The sequence below is a fragment of the Apiospora kogelbergensis genome (genome assembly GCF_038363985.1).
Source record: "Apiospora kogelbergensis strain CBS 113332 chromosome Unknown utg000003l_segment0_segment0, whole genome shotgun sequence".
NCBI classification, from domain to species: Eukaryota; Fungi; Ascomycota; class Sordariomycetes; order Amphisphaeriales; family Apiosporaceae; genus Apiospora; species Apiospora kogelbergensis.
The window spans coordinates 5,070,829-5,090,426 of record NW_027117420.1 but is presented as its reverse complement, the minus strand read 5'-3'; the positions used below and the strand labels follow the sequence as shown (position 1 = coordinate 5,090,426).

Genomic DNA, 19,598 nt, shown 5'->3' with positions numbered 1-19,598 from the left:
GGTCCTTGGCTCGAAGGAAGACATAACTTCCTTAGTCCAGTTAATGGAAGAGGACCAAGCAGAAGCTAGGCAAGCCACCGATAGAATTTCCCGTGTTACTCGATCAGAGCTCGGGTCGTCTTGCGCGATCGTACTATGTCAGCCATGTTGCTTCTTCGTCTTTTCGAAGGTCTTGTTGGGGTTTTAGCGGACTGCAATATTCTATGGTTCTGGCTGTTGCTTGCGGCTCTAGCGCAGAGCTTGATGGCCCTAAAACGAGACGTGGCTGCAGCACCTGGAGGGCCAAGCCGATGGCAGGCGTGGATGCTACACTTTCTTGAGCTAGAAGCCTATGAACGCCTGTCGCCATTTTGGGTTGAGAAGGGCAAACCCCTGGAAGTAAACACATGTAGCACTCGATATATGATGTGTATCTACAAGAGCTATCCATATATAACTGTTTCAAGCCAAAAACTAAAAATACATATCAACGCCAGTAATGTGTAGCCCAAACCCATGGAACCAGGCTGCATCGTATCAATACAGACATAATATACAACCTTCTCTATCTTACAAAAACCATCCCGTCTACCGTCTACCTGTCTTATTTAGTATTCTTGTCCTTGACAATCTCAATGTTATCGTCCGTCGACCTCCTCGTCAACTCCCTCTCCACCCAGGGGGCGATATTAGCCGCCGCATCGACCGCGCTATCGAGGTAGAGCTGGAAGAAGCCCTGGAGCTGCGACGGGGTGAAGGTGTCGTCGGGAATGTGCCGGGCGAAGTCGGCAGCGAGCCGGTGAATCTCCCCCACGAGCAAAGGGGTGCTGGTGCTGCCAGCGTCGGACGCATCCCCCAGCACGACGCTGGACGCAGACGACGACTCCGACGGCGCCGACGACGAGAGCAGGGCCAGGGCCAGGTTGTCGTGCAGGTCCGGCGCGAACATGCGCACGAACATCTGCTCCGCCGACCGCGGGCTGATGTTGCCGAGGAACACCTTCATGTCGACGCGGCCCGGCCGCACGAGCGCGCTGTCGAGGTGCTCGGGCTTGTTGGTCGTCATGACGACGATGCGGCCCTCCTGGGAGCCGACGCCGTCGAGCACGTTGAGCAGGCCGGAGAGGGTGCAGCCCGACCTACCGCCGCCGCCGCCATGCTGCGTTTGCGCGTCGGAGCTCGAAGATGACGTCGAGGAGGCGTTGCGGTCGGCCCACACGGCGTCGATGTCCTCCAGCAGCACGATGCACTGCGGTGGGATCTCTTGGAACATCTGCTCTAGGTCCTGGTCGGCGGCGACGCTGGGCATCTTGACCTCGTACAGGTCGAGGCCGAACTCGCCGGCCAGGGCGGTGGACAGGGACGACTTGCCGGTGCCGGGCGGCCCGTAGAAGAGGTAGCCGCGGCGGTAGGGCATGCTACGGCCCTGGTAGCGGCGCTTGGTCTTGGGGGTCGAGGTACTTGCGGATGTCGGCGAGGAGCTCCTGCTTGACGGCGTCGTCGAAGTGGACCGTGTCGAGGCGGCGGATGGGCTTGCGCGACTTGGGCTGCCACGACATGCCGTAGCGGTCGCGCGCGTAGATGATGATGAAGTACTGGGCCTGGGCGTCGGCGTACTCGCGGCACGTCTGGATCAGGCGCTTGGCGGGCTCGGTGGAGCGGCCGAGGCAGCCGATGGTCAGCTCCTCGCCGCCGATGCCGTCGTAGGCGGGGTCGCCCATGGCGGCGTGGAAGACGTCGAGCGAGCGGCGGACGGTGAACAGGGCGCCGGCGTGCCAGAACCACGTGGTCTCGAAGTGCGGCAGGTACTGGACCTCGCGCGGCGTCTTCTTGAGCTGGGCGGCGCGGTCGGCGGCGTCGGCGGCGTGGAGGCGGGTGCGGGCGGTGAGGGCGCGCACGCGGCGCGGCTCGATGACGTGCGCCAGCACCCAGGCCATAACGTGGCGGTTCAGCGGGTCGCGCGCGGGGATGGTGACGGTAGCCAGGAAGAACTGCTGGACCCAGCCGTACGTCTCGTGCCAGGCGCCGCGCAGGAGGCGCCAGGCGGCCGGGGCCAGGCCGGCGAGGGCGATCAGGGAGCCCAGCCGCGTCAGGTCCAGGTCGGCGGACCAGCGGCCGGCGAGGTCCCTCAGGAGCCCCAGCCCGTGCGCCGAGGGGTCGAGGAGCCGGTGGCCCGACGCGAAGGAGAGGCTAGAGGACTGCGCCGCCATCTATGGTCGTGTTGGCCGATGACCCATTGACAGCCCTCCAGGCACGCACACGGAAAAGCACAAGGAAACCACTGCTAATATAGAGAAGAGATGTTAATAAGGATTAGGACAGGTGGAATCGGCAATTTGTTAGCTCGTCCATTCAATAGCTGACGTTGGAAGTGGCAGCTGCAGAAGACCGCTAGAAGAAAAGTTGAGCAGGGATTTCCACTGTACTGCGCCACAAATAATGCACCAGCACTAGACTAGCTACGTCAATTACAGCCATTCATGCACGCAGATGTAAGATGTACTGAAAAACAGCTTTTTTCTTTCTTTTTCTTCCAAACAGCTATCAATGGTGTCAATAAGCCTTAGGTAGGCTGTGCGAAAACCCACGACAGAAGCCATTTCCATTCCTCGTCACCTCCGTCGAGACTCTTCACGCGGCCTTTGGTGTATGGGCGCTCTTCCACAATCGAATAGTGGAAGTCATTCTTATTAAGTTGTTGGTCGAGGTAGGCCTCCAAAATACGGAAGTGGTGGGTTTTAATGGAAACAATCCACGCCTTCAGCTTGGGTTTGTTGTTGTCCCAGCACGTTTGTCGGTCGAGAAGAATGCTCAGGGCGAACAGCTCACAGTTATCGATCGTGTTAGGGTGGAAATCACCATCGTGGATCTCGACTATTGCCCCTAAATCGCCATTCTCGTGGCGAATGTAGTTGAGGGACTTCCAATGTTGTAGGCGGCGGTCTGTCCGAGACATCGGAAGAAGGCCCTTCATGAATCTGTCTCCGCGGCGTTCGTCTTCCAATAAAATCGGCACCGGTACTTTGAACGGCCCCACGTACTTGAAGCTGTATCTCTTCAGTCCCTCGTCGGTAACAGGTACGGTTCCGGCCAAGTAATGAGAAGCTTGTCCCAAATTCATCGCAATCTCATTGATGTTATGCCATGGCTGGCTCCCGGTGGACTGATTTGGCTGGGGCCAGAAGATGTCGTCGTCTCTATTCTTCAGCATGCCGAGCTCGGTGTTGGTTAGTGGGCGGAATTGGGGCGGAATGGCCATCATATGAGGCAATCTGGACGAGGGTGGGAGGTCGCTGCCGCCTCTTTGAGAGCGTTCTGGAGCATTCCTCGCCGGATTCTCTGTGCTAACTGGCACGCTTGACTGTCCAGGGCAATCAGACGGATGGTAAGAGGAATGACCAGAGGGACCATTAGTGAGGCCATGCAGCCAGATGCGAAGGCCTTTGACGATGTGCGGTCTGTCGGATGAGCACGCAAGAGCCCCCCTACGGGTAGATCCTCAATCCAGTCAACGAGGTCTTCCCAGCCCTCCTCGTCGAGGTGTGCCATTGTGGTTGTTCGTTGTATGATGGAACAGAGATGAGTCAAGGTTCTGTAATATGGAAGAATGGTGGAAAGTAAATGAGCTGAGATTTTATGTGGGATAAATTTAGGCTTTCTCCGATTGCTGAAGTGTTTTCCTTTGATTAATAGTTGCTTGAGTACGTACTCACGTACTCACATACGTGTTACCGAGTTGACGATGAGCATGTGACTCAGAGTATGTTACTCACGGAATCTAGGCCTGATTGACCATAGGGAGGTGGCTTATAGTCTGAATGCACAAATATTTTGGTAATAGTAATAATGCAGTAGGCCTGTGATTATTTATGAAAACAAATCAGCATATCACAGGTTACTAGGCGGTAGTCCGTCATAGAGTCCAATATCACGTTAGACAACCCTTTGTACAGTGCGGAGTTTTGATTGTTTGAATGATATTTTACGAATCCTGAGGGGATATCCTTTGCTACCTCAGAGCGGGAACAACCATGCAGATGCTTCTGTGACATATAGTACAGCATTATTCGTGGGAAATCCTTCAAACAATGCTAAGTTTCGATTGTTTGAATGTCATTGTGTAAATCCTGTGGGGGTGTACCACATCTCCAGCACAAGCAATAGGTAACAATCATTTTGCTTCCCACTACTAACTTCCTTCAATTTTTCTATCTACCACTCTTCACACCTTTAATATTTATCTCTTTTTTCATCTCTTTCGGCTATTAAGGAAATCAGGTACGTTACCTCTTTCAAACTTCCCTTTATATATCTCTGTTGTTGTTTCAACCTAACACCTTCGCACTTCCCTTTAGACATCTCTATTTTTCCAACTCAACACGTCCACACAGCATCGCCACCATGGCCTCTTGCTCCAGCAATACAGACAATGGTTCATCAAGCCCCCTCAAATCAGCAATTGATTAGCAACGTCAATGGCGCAACGCGTTCCCCCGTCCTCTGGCACTCAGCGAAGAAACCTGTGTCGGGCAGCTGATTTCCCAACCACGCGGCCTGAGCATACGGATAAGGATGAGACGATCGTCACAATGTGCTTTACCAGATTTGTGTCGAATATCCAGAATCGAATTAAAGATTCTTCTGCCGAAGCCGACCCTAGCAATATTCTCAAAATTGTTAGAAATTATGGACAGATAAGACCGTCGCGGTTGAGGTTCCATTTTAGCTCGGAGGTTTCCGCTAAGGATAAGGATCCCAAGATGGAATTCGCCACATACCAAGCTGACGTAGATGGCCACGTTGTCGCTTCAGCTAATCATATCCCCAACGACCTGTCGTCGAAGAAGCAGTCACCCATCATGATCGAAGTGAAAGCGAGCAGCTGGAAAATCCACGTTTGGAGACAATTAACTGCGGAATTGGCCGCCTGGATATACGAGACCGAAACCATTAGCAAATCCTCAGACCCGAAGCCAGTTATGCGCCATAAGATCCTGTTCACACAGCACGGAGCAGAAATTTACCTGATCGTCGGAAGCTTTGGCGATGACTATATTAAGTTTATCCACTCCAACGATGTATCCTCCAGCAATACCGACAACACAATCCCGCCCCCCGACTTGGATAACAATATTACTCAGCTCGAGAAGTCTGGAGATAAGGCTCCTTCGGAATTGATTCGGAAAGTTAATGAAGGAATGCTGCATATGAACCGGTAAGGGCCAAATCGGCTCGACGACATGACATATCTTGCTTCGTTCTAGATATTTCTTATTAGAAATTCGCTATCGTTACCGTATTTCTTAACTACTCTTATTAGAAATCTACTATCGTTATAATACATCGCCGAGGCTATTAGAATATCCGTACTATTCGTGAAATAAGCCGTGCTAGTATTCTACTATAACATATCTCGGCGATAGCAGGATATAACGAAGGGATATAGGTGACACTGGAACAATGCGCTTAAGTTATTTCCCTGACCCCCAGAGGACTCTACCGTATCTTCACGCTTCAACCACTACTTTATTCAGCTAGCTCCCTCCCTTTGGACTAGCTAGCCACCCAGTCCAGCCAGTCCAGTCAGTGTTTCGGGTACGATTTCTACGTGTAACGTATTTAATATCCGAAGTATCGACGCTTTCATCTCAACCTTGGGACCATGTTTTAGGTCAGCAAGATGAGGGTATCGCCAACGTCGCTGCACAAAGCCGAAGCCAGCAAAAAGCATCTAGGGATCAAGGGCATCGCCAACAACGCCGTCAGCAACAACATCGCCGGCCCGACCTCTAGAAGGTCTATCCATCACTGCCCCATCCAGTTGAACATTTGACCTTGACGTTCCAGACGATATATCAACAAGGCAGCATACGCTCTCGCTTCCGTGGTACTCACCACCCTGCTCGGCTCCGCTGCAGCAGCTCCCGTTGCCCTGGCCAATGTCCCCGACGAACCCCTGAGCCTCTACCGGAACATCCTGTCCAAGCGCGACCCGCCCAAAGCCCTGGCGGAGTTGGCGACGTACTTGGAGAAGATTGGCAACCGGCCCTGGACTTCGATATGGATGGCTGTTATAACACGCCCGCCATCGGCCCCGACAACGAGCCGGCCGAAGGGAGGTTGAACGGCTACACCGGCGGTGGCGTCGACTGCCACGATGAGAGTGACCCGGACAACAACAACGTGTACATGCGGACGCGGTGCAACAACGGGTGGTGCGCGTACGTGTAAGACTACTACTTCGAGAAGGACACGGCGGTCGAGCACGTCGCCGACGTCGGCGGTCACCGGCACGACTGGGAGCACATCATCGTCTTCACGCACTGCTTCCGCTTTGCCCGCGCCGACGACGACCGCATCGAGAATCACAAGGGGGTCTGGAGGATGCGGGCGTGCGCGGTACGTTGATCCGCCACGACTTTGGAAAAGCCCATATGGCTATTGAGGACAGCAACATCAAGAGGAATATTGACTGTGCCCGAAATGGCGGTGCTTACGGATTTGATAGTGAAAGGGATGAATAAGAGCAAAATCTTGTGCTACAACTAATGCACATTGAGAAGTGGCCCCTAAGCTATACGTACGAGTCACTCTACTACCCGGGTCGGCTAGGGGTTGGTTTTGCACAGTTCGCGTGAAAAAGCTGAAATTGACCATAAAATCGCATCTGGACAGCCAACTACAGGCCACCAGTCGCTTCAAGGGGTATACTTCTTCCAGCCATCCGCCCGATTGTCCTCCCGCAGCTCCTCGTTCATGACTTGGACGTCGGTGCGCTTGTATATGCGCCCGTGCGCGTCCCCCGGGAGATCCAGGCCGGCCTGCATCTCGATGCCGGTCAAGGGGTCCTCGTCGGACTCGAACCGGGACCGGGTCGCCGTGATCTGGGACTTGAACGTGTCGTTGTCGGTGGCGCGGCGGTACTGGGCGCGCACGGGCGTCTGCTTCGACGCGCCGGCGGCGCCCCCCGGGTGCTGCAGCGAGACGCCCAGCAGCGACAGGCCCTGCTCCAGGACGGGCTTGCAGAATGGCGTGCAGGCGGCGATGATGCCCAGGATCAGCTCCAGGATGGTCCACGTGCTGATGGTGGTGTTGAGTCCGATGGTGTCCTGCCCGGGCGTGGCGAACTTCTCGACCATCAGGATCTTGACCAGCGACGAGGCGGCCGCCACCACGCCCAGCGACATCAGGACTCCGATTACGATGCGTTCGCGCCGGGGACAGTTCAGGTTCCACAGGAAGACGATGGGGGCGAGGGACAGCACTTGGGGGAAAAGGAGTCAGCAGGTGATTCGTGAAGCGGCAATGACGCCACAACTCACTGATGTCGGTGCTTATGCTGACAACCGCCCCTACCAGGGCCGCGATCGACAGGGCGTTTAGGGCATTCGGCCCCCCGGCACAGTTGACGGTCTCGGGCGGTTCGGGGAAGTCGCCCCAGGCGGCGCGCATGGGGCGGCAGAAGAAGAGGGAAAACCAGAGGTTGCCGAAGCCGTAGCCGGCGGCCAGGGCGATGTTGAACCAGATGAAGACGCTGAACCAGAAGGACTGTCGGATGTGCAGGAGGGTGAAGCCGATGGCGGCCTTGATGAAGGCCAGGGCCACGCCCCAGACGGAGATGGCGAGGTATGCGCCCTTGAAGCCCTTGAAGACGACGGCCGGCTCTTTGATGCCGGGGGTCAGGAACATCTGCGGCATCAGAAGGCCCCAGGCCGCAACGGCGAGAGCCTGTGTAGTACGGAAGAATTTTGGTCAGCTTGATCCTCACGCCGAGAGAAGAAAGGCGGCCAGCCAAGTGACTTACCCAGCCCAAGGTGATACACGTATCCGACCAAAAGCTTTTTCTCCTGGTGCTTTTCGACATGCGGTATGCAAATGTCGCGGTGGCCAGCGCCATCAGGGGTATCGTCACGCCATAGAAGATCTGGGAGAGGCGGACTGCATCTTCGGTGACCTCGAAAAGAATAGGCGGGGCCATGTCGTTGTCGCGGGCGGCAATTCGGTAGTCGGGCGATCCGGGATCTCTCGGGGCAATCGATGCGACCAATCCGTCAATTTATCAGTTAGTTGAGCCTCACCATGGTCAAGAGAATGAGCGAAGTGCTTCCTTGGGAAGGGAGGTAAGGATGTCCCTTCCTTATTTGACTACGGGACTTTTTTCTTTCTTCTGCATATTCACTAGTAGTCGGTCGTCCTGCTGCGGCATTGGAGCGCACGCTCGGGCTCCCTTTTCCTTGTCGCATTTCGGCCGACTGGACCAGGGGGTGCGGGGGAGTTCGCCTGTCCAACTTCCCCTTTTTCTCGCTCAACTGAACCGCAATACACGGCTGGCTAGGCCGAGGAGACCCATACCCCTTCATTCGCTTTTGAACGATGCTTCGGTATCGAATAGCTTTTATATATCTTGCCTCGAAGTTGGTTTGACATGTTTTTCCTACTTCTCCCAGAAGCAACAAGAGGGCGGAGATGGAGTCGAGCTCCGCCAACAATGAAACAATGAAACCACTAATATGCCACTCCTTATAGCCAACCATGCCCACAGCCACGGCAAGCCCTGGATATAATCATAAGTCAGCAAAAGTTAGCGCACCTAAGTGGGCATTGAGTTTCCCTAGTGCCTGGCAGATACGACGTGCTGTGCCACTCGTCCACTCGTCGTGCCAGATTGGGTCCGATTGTCATCTATTCATCTAAAACAGATGTAGCGTTGGCAGACCCTGTCGCGTGCAGGTTCCACCTGCAGGCATGCTTACGGCATGTTCCCTGTCGTCTCGGTGGGGGGCCGTTTTGTATGACCGGGGATGCGTGCCGAAACTCGGATCTCGCCTTCTTCCGGCCCTTTTCGCCTCGTCTGGGTCGAGGGCTCACCGGCGCCGAGCTCAAGAACCTCGCTCGTCCCAGGTTCGTATAGCCAGGGCGATTACGAGAATAACGGTTGGCGTGGCTCGCCGACGAGCACTAGAACAAACTTCACCCAGCACGAGAAACTAGCAGAAGGGAGGTCACAGTCCTTGAGCATCTAGCAAAGCATCGCTGACCTTGGCAAGACCTAAGCTGGACAGATAGAAAAGAGGGCGTTGGTATTCCAAGCGGCCTTCGCCCTGGTGCATGGTGATAAAAAGCCTAGGCGACTTCCTAGGGGCCGTTAAGACATTTCTCAATCTTGCGGCAGCCTCAAACAAGCTTTCAATAAAGGTGATAAAGTTACATAATATACTATGGGTATAAGAGGCTGTCATTTACACACTTGAAATTGGTTTCTCCAGAAACTCCACCACCGCAGCGCGAGCCCTAAGAGCCTCGGGCACTTTCGGCTCCCAATTAAACCCATGCCACATGCCCTCCGAGACCAGCAACTCCACCTCGATGCCAGCCTCCCTCAGCTTCCAGTAAAACCGCACGCCGTGGCTGAGGGCGAAGTCGCGGGTGCCTACCGTGATGACGGTGCGCGGGAACGAGCCGGCGTCGTAGTCGTCGGCGTACAAGGGCGAGTACAGCGGATCGGTGGGACCGCTGATGGCACTTCCCTCTTCTTCCAACGGCGCATAGTTCTGCGAGACCATGGCGGACAGCAAGCTGACAGGCATGATATCGCGATCCCGCGCGTTGAACGCCATCGAGTCCCCCGCCCCGCTGAGGTCCAGCGCCGGCGTGCACAGATACATGCCCGCACGCGGCAGCGGCAGCCCCTCGCGCCGCGCCACGAGCAGCATGGAGACGAGGATCTGGGCGCCGGACGAGCTGCCCATGGCGTAGAGATCCACCGGGTCGATCGGCGCGTCCGAGGACGGGAGCCCCGTCTCGATCAGCGCGCGGTACACGGCGAGGCACTGGTCGCGCGCGACGGGGTAGCGCGCCTCGGGCGCGCGGGTGTAGCGCGGCGCGCAGACGCGGACGCCGAGCTCGGCGGCCATGGTCAGGGCGCCGCGGTCGCGGGGGCTGCCCATGACGAACGCGCCGCCGAAGACGTTGAAGAGCAGCTTTCTGCGCTTCTCGGGGCGCACGGCGGCGGCCGGGGGCGTGATGAGCACCACGGGCACGCCGGCGATCGTCACCTCCTCGACCATGAGGCTGTGATGATCGATCAGGGCGGCTTCGCCGGGGCCCATCTTGTCCTCCACGCCCTGGCGCAGGCCGGGGACGCGGCGGGGGGAGGTGAGGAAGGGGGCGAGGGTTTGGGCGAAGGGAATGTGGCGGACGTTGCTGAGGTACTCGATGGCTTCGGGACTCAGGGTGGCCTTCTGGCCTTCTGTTAGAGACACCATGGTTCGAAGAGACTAGTTGTGCTAGATAGTGATTCAGGGATTAGAAAAGTGAAGGTGTCCAGGATACTGCATCTGTGAAGCGATGATGATGTGGTTTGGTAGACCTCGAGCAGATTATATATCTTGAAATCCATCCCATGGTGTTTGTCGCCTGACGTCCTAATCAGCCAGACCGAAGCACTTGCTGACTACCAGCCGCCGTATATTCACTAGCCGTGTTCTGAACATTACGAAAGGTCTATTTTGAGAACCTTGACTTGAGACCTTTTGAAATGACTCCTCGAAGACGTATCCTCTCATTACATACGGGTTACAGCGCAGTGTATAAGTTGAGATTTATGGTATGTTACTATTGTTCGTAGCTTAGCACTCGATTCGGTAAGTCGCATTACCAAAACAGCGAGTGGGTTCTATTCGTGGAGACATATGCACCAGATGACAGGCGCTAGAGTTCGTAGCTTGCAGCCCCTTTGGGTTTAGAGCGTCTTACACACACCCCTGTCTACCACGAGGTCCAACGGTGAAGCGGATAGCCTGCAAATGCCTTACCAGTGTAACTGCCTCCTATTGCTCAGCAGCGAGAGGTGAATCAGCAGAGGAAGATGTTTTCCTACGCGATGTGTATATAAAGGGGCCAAGAAGGGGATGTTTCCCAGCAGAATTTACCAAGCAGCGTATACGACAACAACAAGGTGTTGGCAATTATCACCGACTTGCCATTTAAGATTTCACTTATTCAACCCATCTCCGTACTCCAGCTCATCCCTCATCAGCCATGTCTCCTCAACATGGATACGTCGGTGACCTCCTGATCAGTGCACCGCCAACAGCCATGTCCCACAACCGACTGGGAAAGTCGGGCTTGAAAGTGTCCAACATCATATTGGGCGCCATGTCGTTCGGCAGCAAAGCATGGCAAGAATGGGTCCTCGAAGAGGACGAAGCTCTTCCACTGCTGCACTACGCCTACAGCGTCGGGATCAACACATGGGACACGGTAGGTTCAACCCTCATCTCTTCCATGCCACTCTCTCCCAACCGCACATGAACAACAGGCCCGCATGACTGACCAGCGACGACCAGTCCGACCTCTACTCCAACGGCGTATCCGAAGAGCTCATCGCGAAAGCCATCGCGACGTACCGCATCCCGCGCGAGGCGCTGGTGTTGATGACCAAGTGCCGCTTCGCGACGAGCGCGCCGGGCGAGCCGCAGCTGTCCGTGTTCGCGGCGACGCAGAACGCCGGCCGCCAGGTCAACCGCGCCGGCCTGTCGCGCAAGCACATCCTGGACGCGGCGCGGGCGAGCGTCGCCCGCCTGGGGGGGCACCTACATCGACGTCTTCCAGATCCAGCGCATGGACCCGGACGTGCCGCGCGAGGAGGTCATGCGGGCGCTGAACGACGTCGTCGAGATGGGGCTGGCGCGGTACATCGGGGCTAGTTCGGTGAGTAGTGCAGCTGTCGAGTCAACCGATCACCCCCCTGAAGCGTATACAGTAGACTGACGAGCGAAACGCTTGGTGGCTTTCCAGATGCCGGCGTGGGAGTTCCAGGCCCTCCAGAACGTGGCGCAGAGGAATGGATGGCATCAGTTCATCTCGATGCAGAACTATTACAACCTCCTTTACCGTGAGGAGGAGCGGGAGATGATCCCGTACTGTCGCGATAGCGGTGTTGGATGCATCCCAGTAAGTGCTCTCCAGCCCCCTGAAAGTTGCGAGGCCAAATATGTTCAGCCTTACACCGTCGACGAAGGTTTGGGCTGTGCTGATATTGATGATGCAGTGGTCCCCAAATGCCCGAGGCGTCTTGGCGCGGCCTTGGAATTCCCTAAGCAAGGAGGCCTCTTTGAGGTCGCAGCACGATGCTGCACTCCCTCGCCTCTACGACCAAGAGAGTCGGGTCGAAAAGGCCATTGTCGACACAGTAGAGCAGATAGCCAAGGCGAGGGATTTGCCCATGGCCGTAATTGCCACGGCTTGGACTTTGCACAAGGGTGTAAACCCCATTGTCGGTCTCAACAGCAAGGAGCGGATCGACGAAGCAGTACTCGCGGCGAAGACAGTGCTGAGCACAGAGGAGGTTGCCAGGCTAGAGGCTGCATACGTACCCAGGGCAGTGACAGGCTATTAGATTCAACCAGGGCTTTGTTTAGATTTTCCTTAGTTCAGCTTTTGTGGCTGAATTCGCGATGCCTCATGAGCGCTTTGAAACTTGCTTATCCAGTTGTCTATCCAACCGTGGTGCTCAACCGGCATTGCTGCGCGAGCGATTGGGAGGGAGAACCTCATGACCTGAGTTCCGCAATAGCCGGCCCGTGTGCAAAAGTCAATCGACCAGCAGATGGTCCTCGCCAATTTGAAGCTCTCTCCCGCGAGAACGTCGCTAGAGGTCAGCGTATTGACAGCGCTGTTCAGCGTAATGAGATAGGCGCAGCAGGTTGTGATCACGCTCGCAGATGGCACGTCTTTGTAGACGTAGACGGGCCGAAATGTGTCGCCTCCGTACGGGTCGTCGGTTTCGGGGTTGACGAGAACCGGCTTGAGTCCCTCCCCGCTGGATGTATACTGATGATACCATTGCTTGAGGTCCTGGCGGACTACCTCGGCCCTCGCGAGGGTCGACAAGCGTTCACTGCCGGGGGTATGGTTTGTCACCAGCTCGGCACTCCTTACCAAGCCTGGAATCTTGGCGAAGAGTCCGAAGATGGTGTGATACAGTTCAGGAGACTCAGGAAGCAAAGGAAAGTCCATCAGGCCGTCGGGTATTGACTGCCACTCTTTGTCGTCAAGAAAGCATGGTGTGCCGGAAGCCAATGATTCGGCAATCTTAATGACGCAAGACTGTCAACTAAAGAGATACTTTTAAAATGAAAAATTATACGAAGTGCTATGGAGGAAAGAACTCACAATTGATCCACGGCACGCCAGGAACATAGCGTAGTCAAACGCAGACTCGTAGCATCGACGGGCCCCTCGCAGTTGCAAAAGACGTGCCGCCCCGCCAGCATGGTGAATCCATGCGGTGTCGACATTGACAAAAGACTAAAACTCCAGAAAGAAGCCGGCTGTTGTAAGTGGGAGGGACATTCCTTATCGAGAAAAACAATGTGTATGTGGGTGTGGTGCTGACTGACCTCATAGTGGCCCAAGAGCATGGTGGTGCACAAAACGTCGGTGCTGGCCCACGTGGAACAACTACCGACGGCGGTCGCCAAGTATCGCAAAGCCGACGCGTACGCTAGCTGCGCGCGGTGCAGCAGATCTGGGGCGGCGGCGGCGCCGGACATGCGCGCGAAGTACGCCAAGGCCACTGACAGCGTGGCGTAGTCTAGGGCCGTATTGACGCCCAGGCGCGCCGGGATGTGCCAGAGCCAGCTGCCCAGGAACGACCGCTGCACCGATTCCGCCCCCAGCGGAAACATGGCGGACACGAAGGAGAGGGCGAGCTGTTGGCGCTCCAGGCTGGGCGACTTCATTTCAATAGGCGCGTGGACGCTCCCGGGATCGTCCCAGTAGCGGTAGTGGTGCGTCGCGACGTCATTGCGTTGACCGCGATCGGGGCCTCCTGGCGTTTCTGTCGACGGAGCTGTTGTGTTAGCGACAGCCGTTCGCTCCGTCGTCGCCTTTGTCGGGCCTCGTCGCAGCTTGGGGCCTTCGTCCACGAATTTCAATCTGACGCCTTGGGCATAGCCAGGACATTTTCGTCGACCTCGGCGGCATGGTGAGCAACTAGGTCGTGCTTCGTCGCACTGGTTTCTCGAGTCAGGCCAACGTCATCTAACATCAACTGCCGTAGCCCACGAGACCCGAGCGGGCGGACGACGAATCAGACGAACCCACCTTGACACTTCGTTTCAAGCACAGTGCGCACCCCTTGCTCGAAGGGACGCCAACCATGATTGCTCTACTAGAGGGAACACACGGGCCGTTCCTGTCAAGGCGAAGAGGAGGGAGAGGAAAATTGGAATGATAGTGTGTCTGTCTACTGGCTTGGGGGGAGCTGACATATTGCCTTAGTAACGAAACTTGGCGGGCTTGGGCTGGGAATAATTGGACTAGCTCGCTCGCGGTCGGTGGTCGTGGTGATGGCGATGCCGACCCAAGTAGCGAAAAAACGACACTTAGCCACATTGGGACACCTTGGCACGGACGGTGAGTCCTGGAGATCAGCGACGACGGTTACGTAGACGGTCACGGCGACGGTGTAATTTCCCCTTCTGACCCCTTGACCAATATCATCATCCGGTGACCACCGAGGATCATATAAAGCCCGGCTTACAAAACTCTATTGTCACAACATACGTCGTTACCGGTAACAAATACTCATTCCTCTTTTTATCGGGAACACTCAAAATACAACATCGTATCTTCAAGGCCATCCGAAGACACGCAACAAGATCAGACTGCTCAGAACTCTAGGCATTATGTCGTTGATGGAAGGCCTTCCCGCCGAATTGAGGTGCCTGCTCCTCCGCAGTGTCCCAGACTTGGCAACGCTGCAATCCTTCGTCCGCTCCTCCCCCGTGATGCACGCCCAGTACCGCGAGGACCGCAACAGCATCCTTCGATCTTGTCTAAGTCGCGAGATGCATGGCTACGGCACCGATGCTTACGCCAACGCCATGTCTCGAGCGTGTGAGCCTGGATCTCCCAGGTCCAACAGGGAAATTGCCGGCTTTCTCGACATCTATAAGTCGGCATCGCCCCCGGGAATAGACTCTATATCGCCCGACGGCCTGTGTTGGCTGGCCGCCTTCCACACCACTGTCGCTCTGCCCTTGGCCCGTCGCTATGCACGATGGTCTCTAGCAAACCTCTGGAAGGCATCCTACTCTCCAAAAGATGTGGGAGTCTGTGTTAATGAGGAAATGCACGGTCTGAGCAAAGGCGAGGAGGTCCGTATCATGAAGGCCATCTATCGCCACGAGGCGTACAACCACCTGTTCGGTCAGCACGAGGACCAGCGCGATGGTTCATTCACCAGCTATGACATCCACGGCGTCTTTTTCTGCAAGTTCGAGCCATGGGAGTCTGAAGCCATCGGATGCATCGACGTCTTCCTCCGGCAACAGTACTCGGATATGTTTGACAGGATAAATAATCGCACTGATGCCACCACTCCAGATCAGGCCTCGGTCCAGAAGCGAGAGAATGGTGCAACTTCCAAGCCAATCATAAACCCCGGGTTCAACGGTCTCAACCCTGCTGGATTTGCTAAAATGGCAGAGAGCTTAGCAACATTACGTAAGTTAACCCCTTATTGCCAAGCCTGGAACAGTTCAAGCTGATTGAATCGAGGAAAAACAGACCACATAGATCGGATAATTGCCCGCGGTCTGAAGTCGTCGGCATGGCTCTTGCAAATCGACAACCACGCGAAGCTCAGCTCCGCCATGCAAGATCATCTTGAGCAGCTGGGCCGGGACGTCGGTAGCAAGGACGACCCCATGCGGCTCGCCCTCGGAACCAACGCCCAGCAGTTCCGGCGCATGGTGAGGAGCGCAGACCCTCGGGACGAGGCCGAGGCGAGGCGAGACCCGATTGCCTTCCTCGGAGACTACGATGAGAATACTGTGTCGCCAGGCGAGGGGGCTGAGGTTGAAGAACGACCGCCGATCGCATGGGTCCGGCTGTGGAAGGGCAGATATTCGCACCTTTACGGAGATTATGTGCCGCTGCCCGTGAGGAAATGGGGCTATGTCATGTGGGATGAGCGGAGGTGGGCAGATTTGGGGGCGCTGGATTTGGTTGCGAAGCAGTGGAAGAAAACGCCTGAACTTGCGGAAAGGATCAATAGGAACTATCACTGGAGCCCGATAGAGGGCTGATCTATCATTCTATTAGTTTTTGAGGCGCTGGGCGGGCTTAGAGCACTGATTCACTGCAATAAATGGCTAAAAAGTACAAGCAAATGAGGGGTGAACATGGCTGTGCAAGGCGCTCCAATATGCATGCTGCTGCCCAATTTTCATTCTCCTCGGTGCTGAGACTTGTCGCTTGATTCTTCATACTCTGACACAGCACAGACACAGCATTATATTTTTCTTTCTGTTATTACTCAGCCGAGCACAAACCCTTCTTAGACATTCTTTGAGCCATCTGCTAATTACATCCTGCAGCATTTATCTTTTGCTCTCTCGACAGCCTTTCTATTGCTTGGTCATGGAACCTCTAACTGCGTAACCATGGCCATCAGATCCAAATCCTCTGACGAGCATTTGACGGTCCTTTTCATCACCCCTATCGTCCTCATTACTGTTAAGAAGAAAGAATAGATATCTTCTACAGGATGTAGAAGTGAATTAGCTATTGCGACCTAGAAGATGCATAGCGAGACAGCTGTTCTTGATACCGTCACTAGTGTATCATAGGATGGAGCAAGTGCTACATCAGGGTTTCATAAGACGCCATCACATAGATGTCCACAGTTGATTCAGAAAATGGTTTCTTATCGTCACTCCTATATCAACTTAATGCTATTCTCTATCACTCTCGTTTCATTGTTCATACTCGCAACTCAGACGTAACTTGTGTACATCTTTATCGTTGTTGAGATTGACGGCGAGGCTACGCTATGTCAAGGGGAGGGTTCGTCGCCGAATCTAACCCAAGTGCTTGACATAAAGTTTCAGTTTAATGCGCCCGGATTGCTGCACGTCTGAAAGTAAAGATAACCAAAATATGCTTTAGGGAAGCAGGGTCGTAAAATAAAGTTCCTGTGGTTATCTCGAGGGCGCATTAACACACATTAATACTATGGTGTTACGTACTGGGCTTGACTTCAGGTTTAATAATGAATTTCATGTTACGTCATTATTATTACATTGAACTTCGATATGAGATGTTTATATTAACCCCTTTCTAAATATAGCAATTATAGCGTTCAAATCATTTGAGCTTAATACCGCCAATCATAGCGGTCACATCCCTTAGGTACACCTCCAGTAGGACTTTGACGCGAGCCTCTCCAATAGGCAACTTGACTCGGTATATGGGTTTGTTAACACTGGCGGAGAACTGTAGTAGCCTAATACCTTTGGATTCAAGCTAACTTTGGCGTTGATATCCTCCACCTCGGTGCTGATTCGGCCAACGAACACAAATGCACCTAAGAACACGTCAGGGCCTTCTAGAGATGTCAATGGAGGAGTACCAATTGTTTGGCAAGTTGGTGATCAATTCGGTAACCGCTATGCTACCGAGGTCTCAAGGACAGCCACAAGGCCCAAAGCCGGCAACTTGAAGAACTGAGCTCTCATGCTGGGCAGAAAAGTGAGTAGTTGAAGCTAGGTGGACAGGGGTTGCTAGTGGTCATCACACCTTTCCAGTCGAGAATACAAAGAATAACGCAATGGTGAACTGAAACACTGCTTCGATCGTAGAAAAACCAGAAGCGCCACGATGCAGGCTATTCCAGTAGACCCTGGCTGGCGGCTACGGGTCCTAGATACTAACAAGGTTAAGTTCAATGTCGAAAGCTTACAGGCCGAGATTAACCTAGATACACGTGCAATATACGTGATATTTATTAACACCGCCTCTACGATGACGGATGTGTAACACGGGTGACTAAAGAAATATAGAAGAGAGTTTACAATATATCGTCATTATACAGAAGGGGATCCTGAGTCTTGACAGCGAAGGGTCGTCATTATGCGATCAGACTTCGATTCCCACCCTACCATTAGATATGATAAGCATTTGCTCAGGAACCTCAAGAATCGATTTTAACCAAGGTAATAAAGATAAATAGTCTCCTATGGCACGGGCTTCTGGTCAAATTTAAAGTAGATCAATTGACAGCGCCTAATCAACTACATCTCTCATGCATCTCATCTTTCTCTGACTTCACCTTTCAGTCAACATGAGTCAATCCGACAAACCAAATAAAACACCAACAAAGGGACTCCCTCAGCGCAAGGACATCAGAAACCTTTCCACAGAGGAGCAGAACAATCTCATCACTGCTTTCAAAGCGATTCAGGCACTCGAGCCGGATCACCCTGATTCTTTCTTCAAGATAGCCAGTTATCACGGAGCACCTTTTCGCGGCGCTGGCTATGCCAATCAGAATTGGTGGGGTGGATATTGTAATCACGGCAATATTCTCTTCCCTACCTGGCACCGGGCCTACACGTTACGCCTCGAGCAGTCCCTAGAGAGGCACGGCCTTAAAATCAAGCTTCCGTACTGGAATGAGCTCGAAGAAATGACCAAGGAAAAGCCGTGGAGTCTTCCTGAGATATTCCTCAAGCCAAAATGGCAAATCAAGGGAGATGAGCCGTTCGACAATCCTCTATATTCTTACAAATATCAACATAATATTGTCGACCACGCTTCTCCAAAGGATGGGGTCCAATATACCAAGCCTAAGGGTTACACAACTGTTCGCTACCCTTTCACTGGATTGTATGGCCCCCGAGACATTGAGGACAGCAAATACCACAACAAGTATTACCAGAACCTCAAGGACAAGTTCTATGAGGAACAAGAGAAGAAAAAGAAACTCCATGAGGAACCACTCGGCGACCAAGAGGAACCCTGCAACAAGCTCCTCAACGACAATATAAGGATGTGGCTCGAAGACGACAAATACCCACCGGATGTAGCGCCCCCACATTCAAGGACCGCAAAATTGAAGCGTTCATATCACGATTGTCTCAAGGTAGAAGATTACACGGTCTTTTCCAACACCACGTCTGCGCAGGCCTGGAATGATCAGTACTACCACGATCAGGAAGGCAACAAAGACAAGATCCTGGTATCGCTCGAAACGCCTCATAATGGGATGCATTTAGCGCTGGGCGGCGTTGAGGTCCCATCACAGCTCATGAGTTACGTTCGCAATGCCAATGGCGATATGGGCGAGAACAATACTGCGGCATTTGACCCCATCTTCTATTTCCATCATTCCTTCATCGATCTTATCTTCTGGAAATGGCAACTCCATAATCACTCCACGACAGAGCTTAAGATCGACAAAAAGTTCGAAGACTACCCAGGGACCAGTTCGGTTGATGGACAAGGTCCGACACCTGGCATGACTGGAGCGGATTTCCTATCAATGGATACCCCTCTGCGACCCTTCCATAAAGTCAATGACCCGGACCCGAACAAGCCTCTCCAACTAAGCACTGACCGGGAAGACCCTTTCCTAAAGTCAAAAGTATGTGGTTAATCAGAGACTCCTTTCCCTCACAGAACCAACATAGAGTCTAAAAGGTTGCTAACTATACCTAGGATGTCGTCGATATCAGCAGACTGGGTTACGACTACAAAATGCCCAAGGAGTTGAGCGATGATCCTGTAGGGGCTCCTGGGGGGGCTCCCGGATCCTCTTATTTTGCACG

The 19,598-nt window shown here is 54.0% G+C and overlaps 10 protein-coding genes across 10 annotated transcripts; 5 read left to right on the top strand and 5 right to left on the bottom strand.

Annotated features, from left to right (window-relative positions):
• Window positions 1-583: 583 nt before the first annotated feature.
• Window positions 584-2,189, bottom strand: PG998_006428 (ATPase; the record flags this gene model as incomplete). The annotated part of the gene is made up of 2 exons (XM_066873246.1): window positions 584-1,397; window positions 1,441-2,189. 2 exons carry the CDS (start codon window positions 2,187-2,189, stop codon window positions 584-586), a joined length of 1,563 nt encoding a protein of 520 aa, XP_066733343.1.
• A 353-nt stretch (window positions 2,190-2,542) lies between these two features.
• On the bottom strand, window positions 2,543-3,241 carry PG998_006427 (uncharacterized protein; the record flags this gene model as incomplete). Its single annotated transcript, XM_066873245.1, has 1 exon — window positions 2,543-3,241. The coding sequence occupies one exon, from the start codon at window positions 3,239-3,241 to the stop codon at window positions 2,543-2,545; it is 699 nt and encodes a 232-aa protein (XP_066733342.1).
• A 1,327-nt stretch (window positions 3,242-4,568) lies between these two features.
• PG998_006426 (uncharacterized protein) lies at window positions 4,569-5,198 on the top strand (the record flags this gene model as incomplete). The annotated part of the gene is made up of 1 exon (XM_066873244.1): window positions 4,569-5,198. One exon carries the CDS (start codon window positions 4,569-4,571, stop codon window positions 5,196-5,198), a length of 630 nt encoding a protein of 209 aa, XP_066733341.1.
• Window positions 5,199-5,659: 461 nt separating this feature from the next.
• On the top strand, window positions 5,660-6,387 carry PG998_006425 (uncharacterized protein; the record flags this gene model as incomplete). The annotated part of the gene is made up of 3 exons (XM_066873243.1): window positions 5,660-5,775; window positions 5,827-6,098; window positions 6,212-6,387. 3 exons carry the CDS (start codon window positions 5,660-5,662, stop codon window positions 6,385-6,387), a joined length of 564 nt encoding a protein of 187 aa, XP_066733340.1.
• A 290-nt stretch (window positions 6,388-6,677) lies between these two features.
• Window positions 6,678-7,957, bottom strand: PG998_006424 (uncharacterized protein; the record flags this gene model as incomplete). Its single annotated transcript, XM_066873242.1, has 3 exons — window positions 6,678-7,243; window positions 7,302-7,707; window positions 7,784-7,957. The coding sequence occupies 3 exons, from the start codon at window positions 7,955-7,957 to the stop codon at window positions 6,678-6,680; spliced, it is 1,146 nt and encodes a 381-aa protein (XP_066733339.1).
• Window positions 7,958-9,218: 1,261 nt separating this feature from the next.
• Window positions 9,219-10,244, bottom strand: PG998_006423 (uncharacterized protein; the record flags this gene model as incomplete). The annotated part of the gene is made up of 1 exon (XM_066873241.1): window positions 9,219-10,244. The coding sequence occupies one exon, from the start codon at window positions 10,242-10,244 to the stop codon at window positions 9,219-9,221; it is 1,026 nt and encodes a 341-aa protein (XP_066733338.1).
• A 775-nt stretch (window positions 10,245-11,019) lies between these two features.
• PG998_006422 (aldo-keto reductase) lies at window positions 11,020-12,379 on the top strand (the record flags this gene model as incomplete). The annotated part of the gene is made up of 5 exons (XM_066873240.1): window positions 11,020-11,241; window positions 11,328-11,552; window positions 11,593-11,691; window positions 11,779-11,934; window positions 12,002-12,379. The coding sequence occupies 5 exons, from the start codon at window positions 11,020-11,022 to the stop codon at window positions 12,377-12,379; spliced, it is 1,080 nt and encodes a 359-aa protein (XP_066733337.1).
• A 29-nt stretch (window positions 12,380-12,408) lies between these two features.
• Window positions 12,409-14,145, bottom strand: PG998_006421 (uncharacterized protein; the record flags this gene model as incomplete). The annotated part of the gene is made up of 4 exons (XM_066873239.1): window positions 12,409-13,089; window positions 13,156-13,290; window positions 13,383-13,997; window positions 14,089-14,145. The coding sequence occupies 4 exons, from the start codon at window positions 14,143-14,145 to the stop codon at window positions 12,409-12,411; spliced, it is 1,488 nt and encodes a 495-aa protein (XP_066733336.1).
• Window positions 14,146-14,681: 536 nt separating this feature from the next.
• Window positions 14,682-16,076, top strand: PG998_006420 (uncharacterized protein; the record flags this gene model as incomplete). The annotated part of the gene is made up of 2 exons (XM_066873238.1): window positions 14,682-15,492; window positions 15,556-16,076. 2 exons carry the CDS (start codon window positions 14,682-14,684, stop codon window positions 16,074-16,076), a joined length of 1,332 nt encoding a protein of 443 aa, XP_066733335.1.
• Window positions 16,077-18,112: 2,036 nt separating this feature from the next.
• PG998_006419 (uncharacterized protein) lies at window positions 18,113-19,426 on the top strand (the record flags this gene model as incomplete). Its single annotated transcript, XM_066873237.1, has 1 exon — window positions 18,113-19,426. The coding sequence occupies one exon, from the start codon at window positions 18,113-18,115 to the stop codon at window positions 19,424-19,426; it is 1,314 nt and encodes a 437-aa protein (XP_066733334.1).
• Window positions 19,427-19,598: the final 172 nt, after the last annotated feature.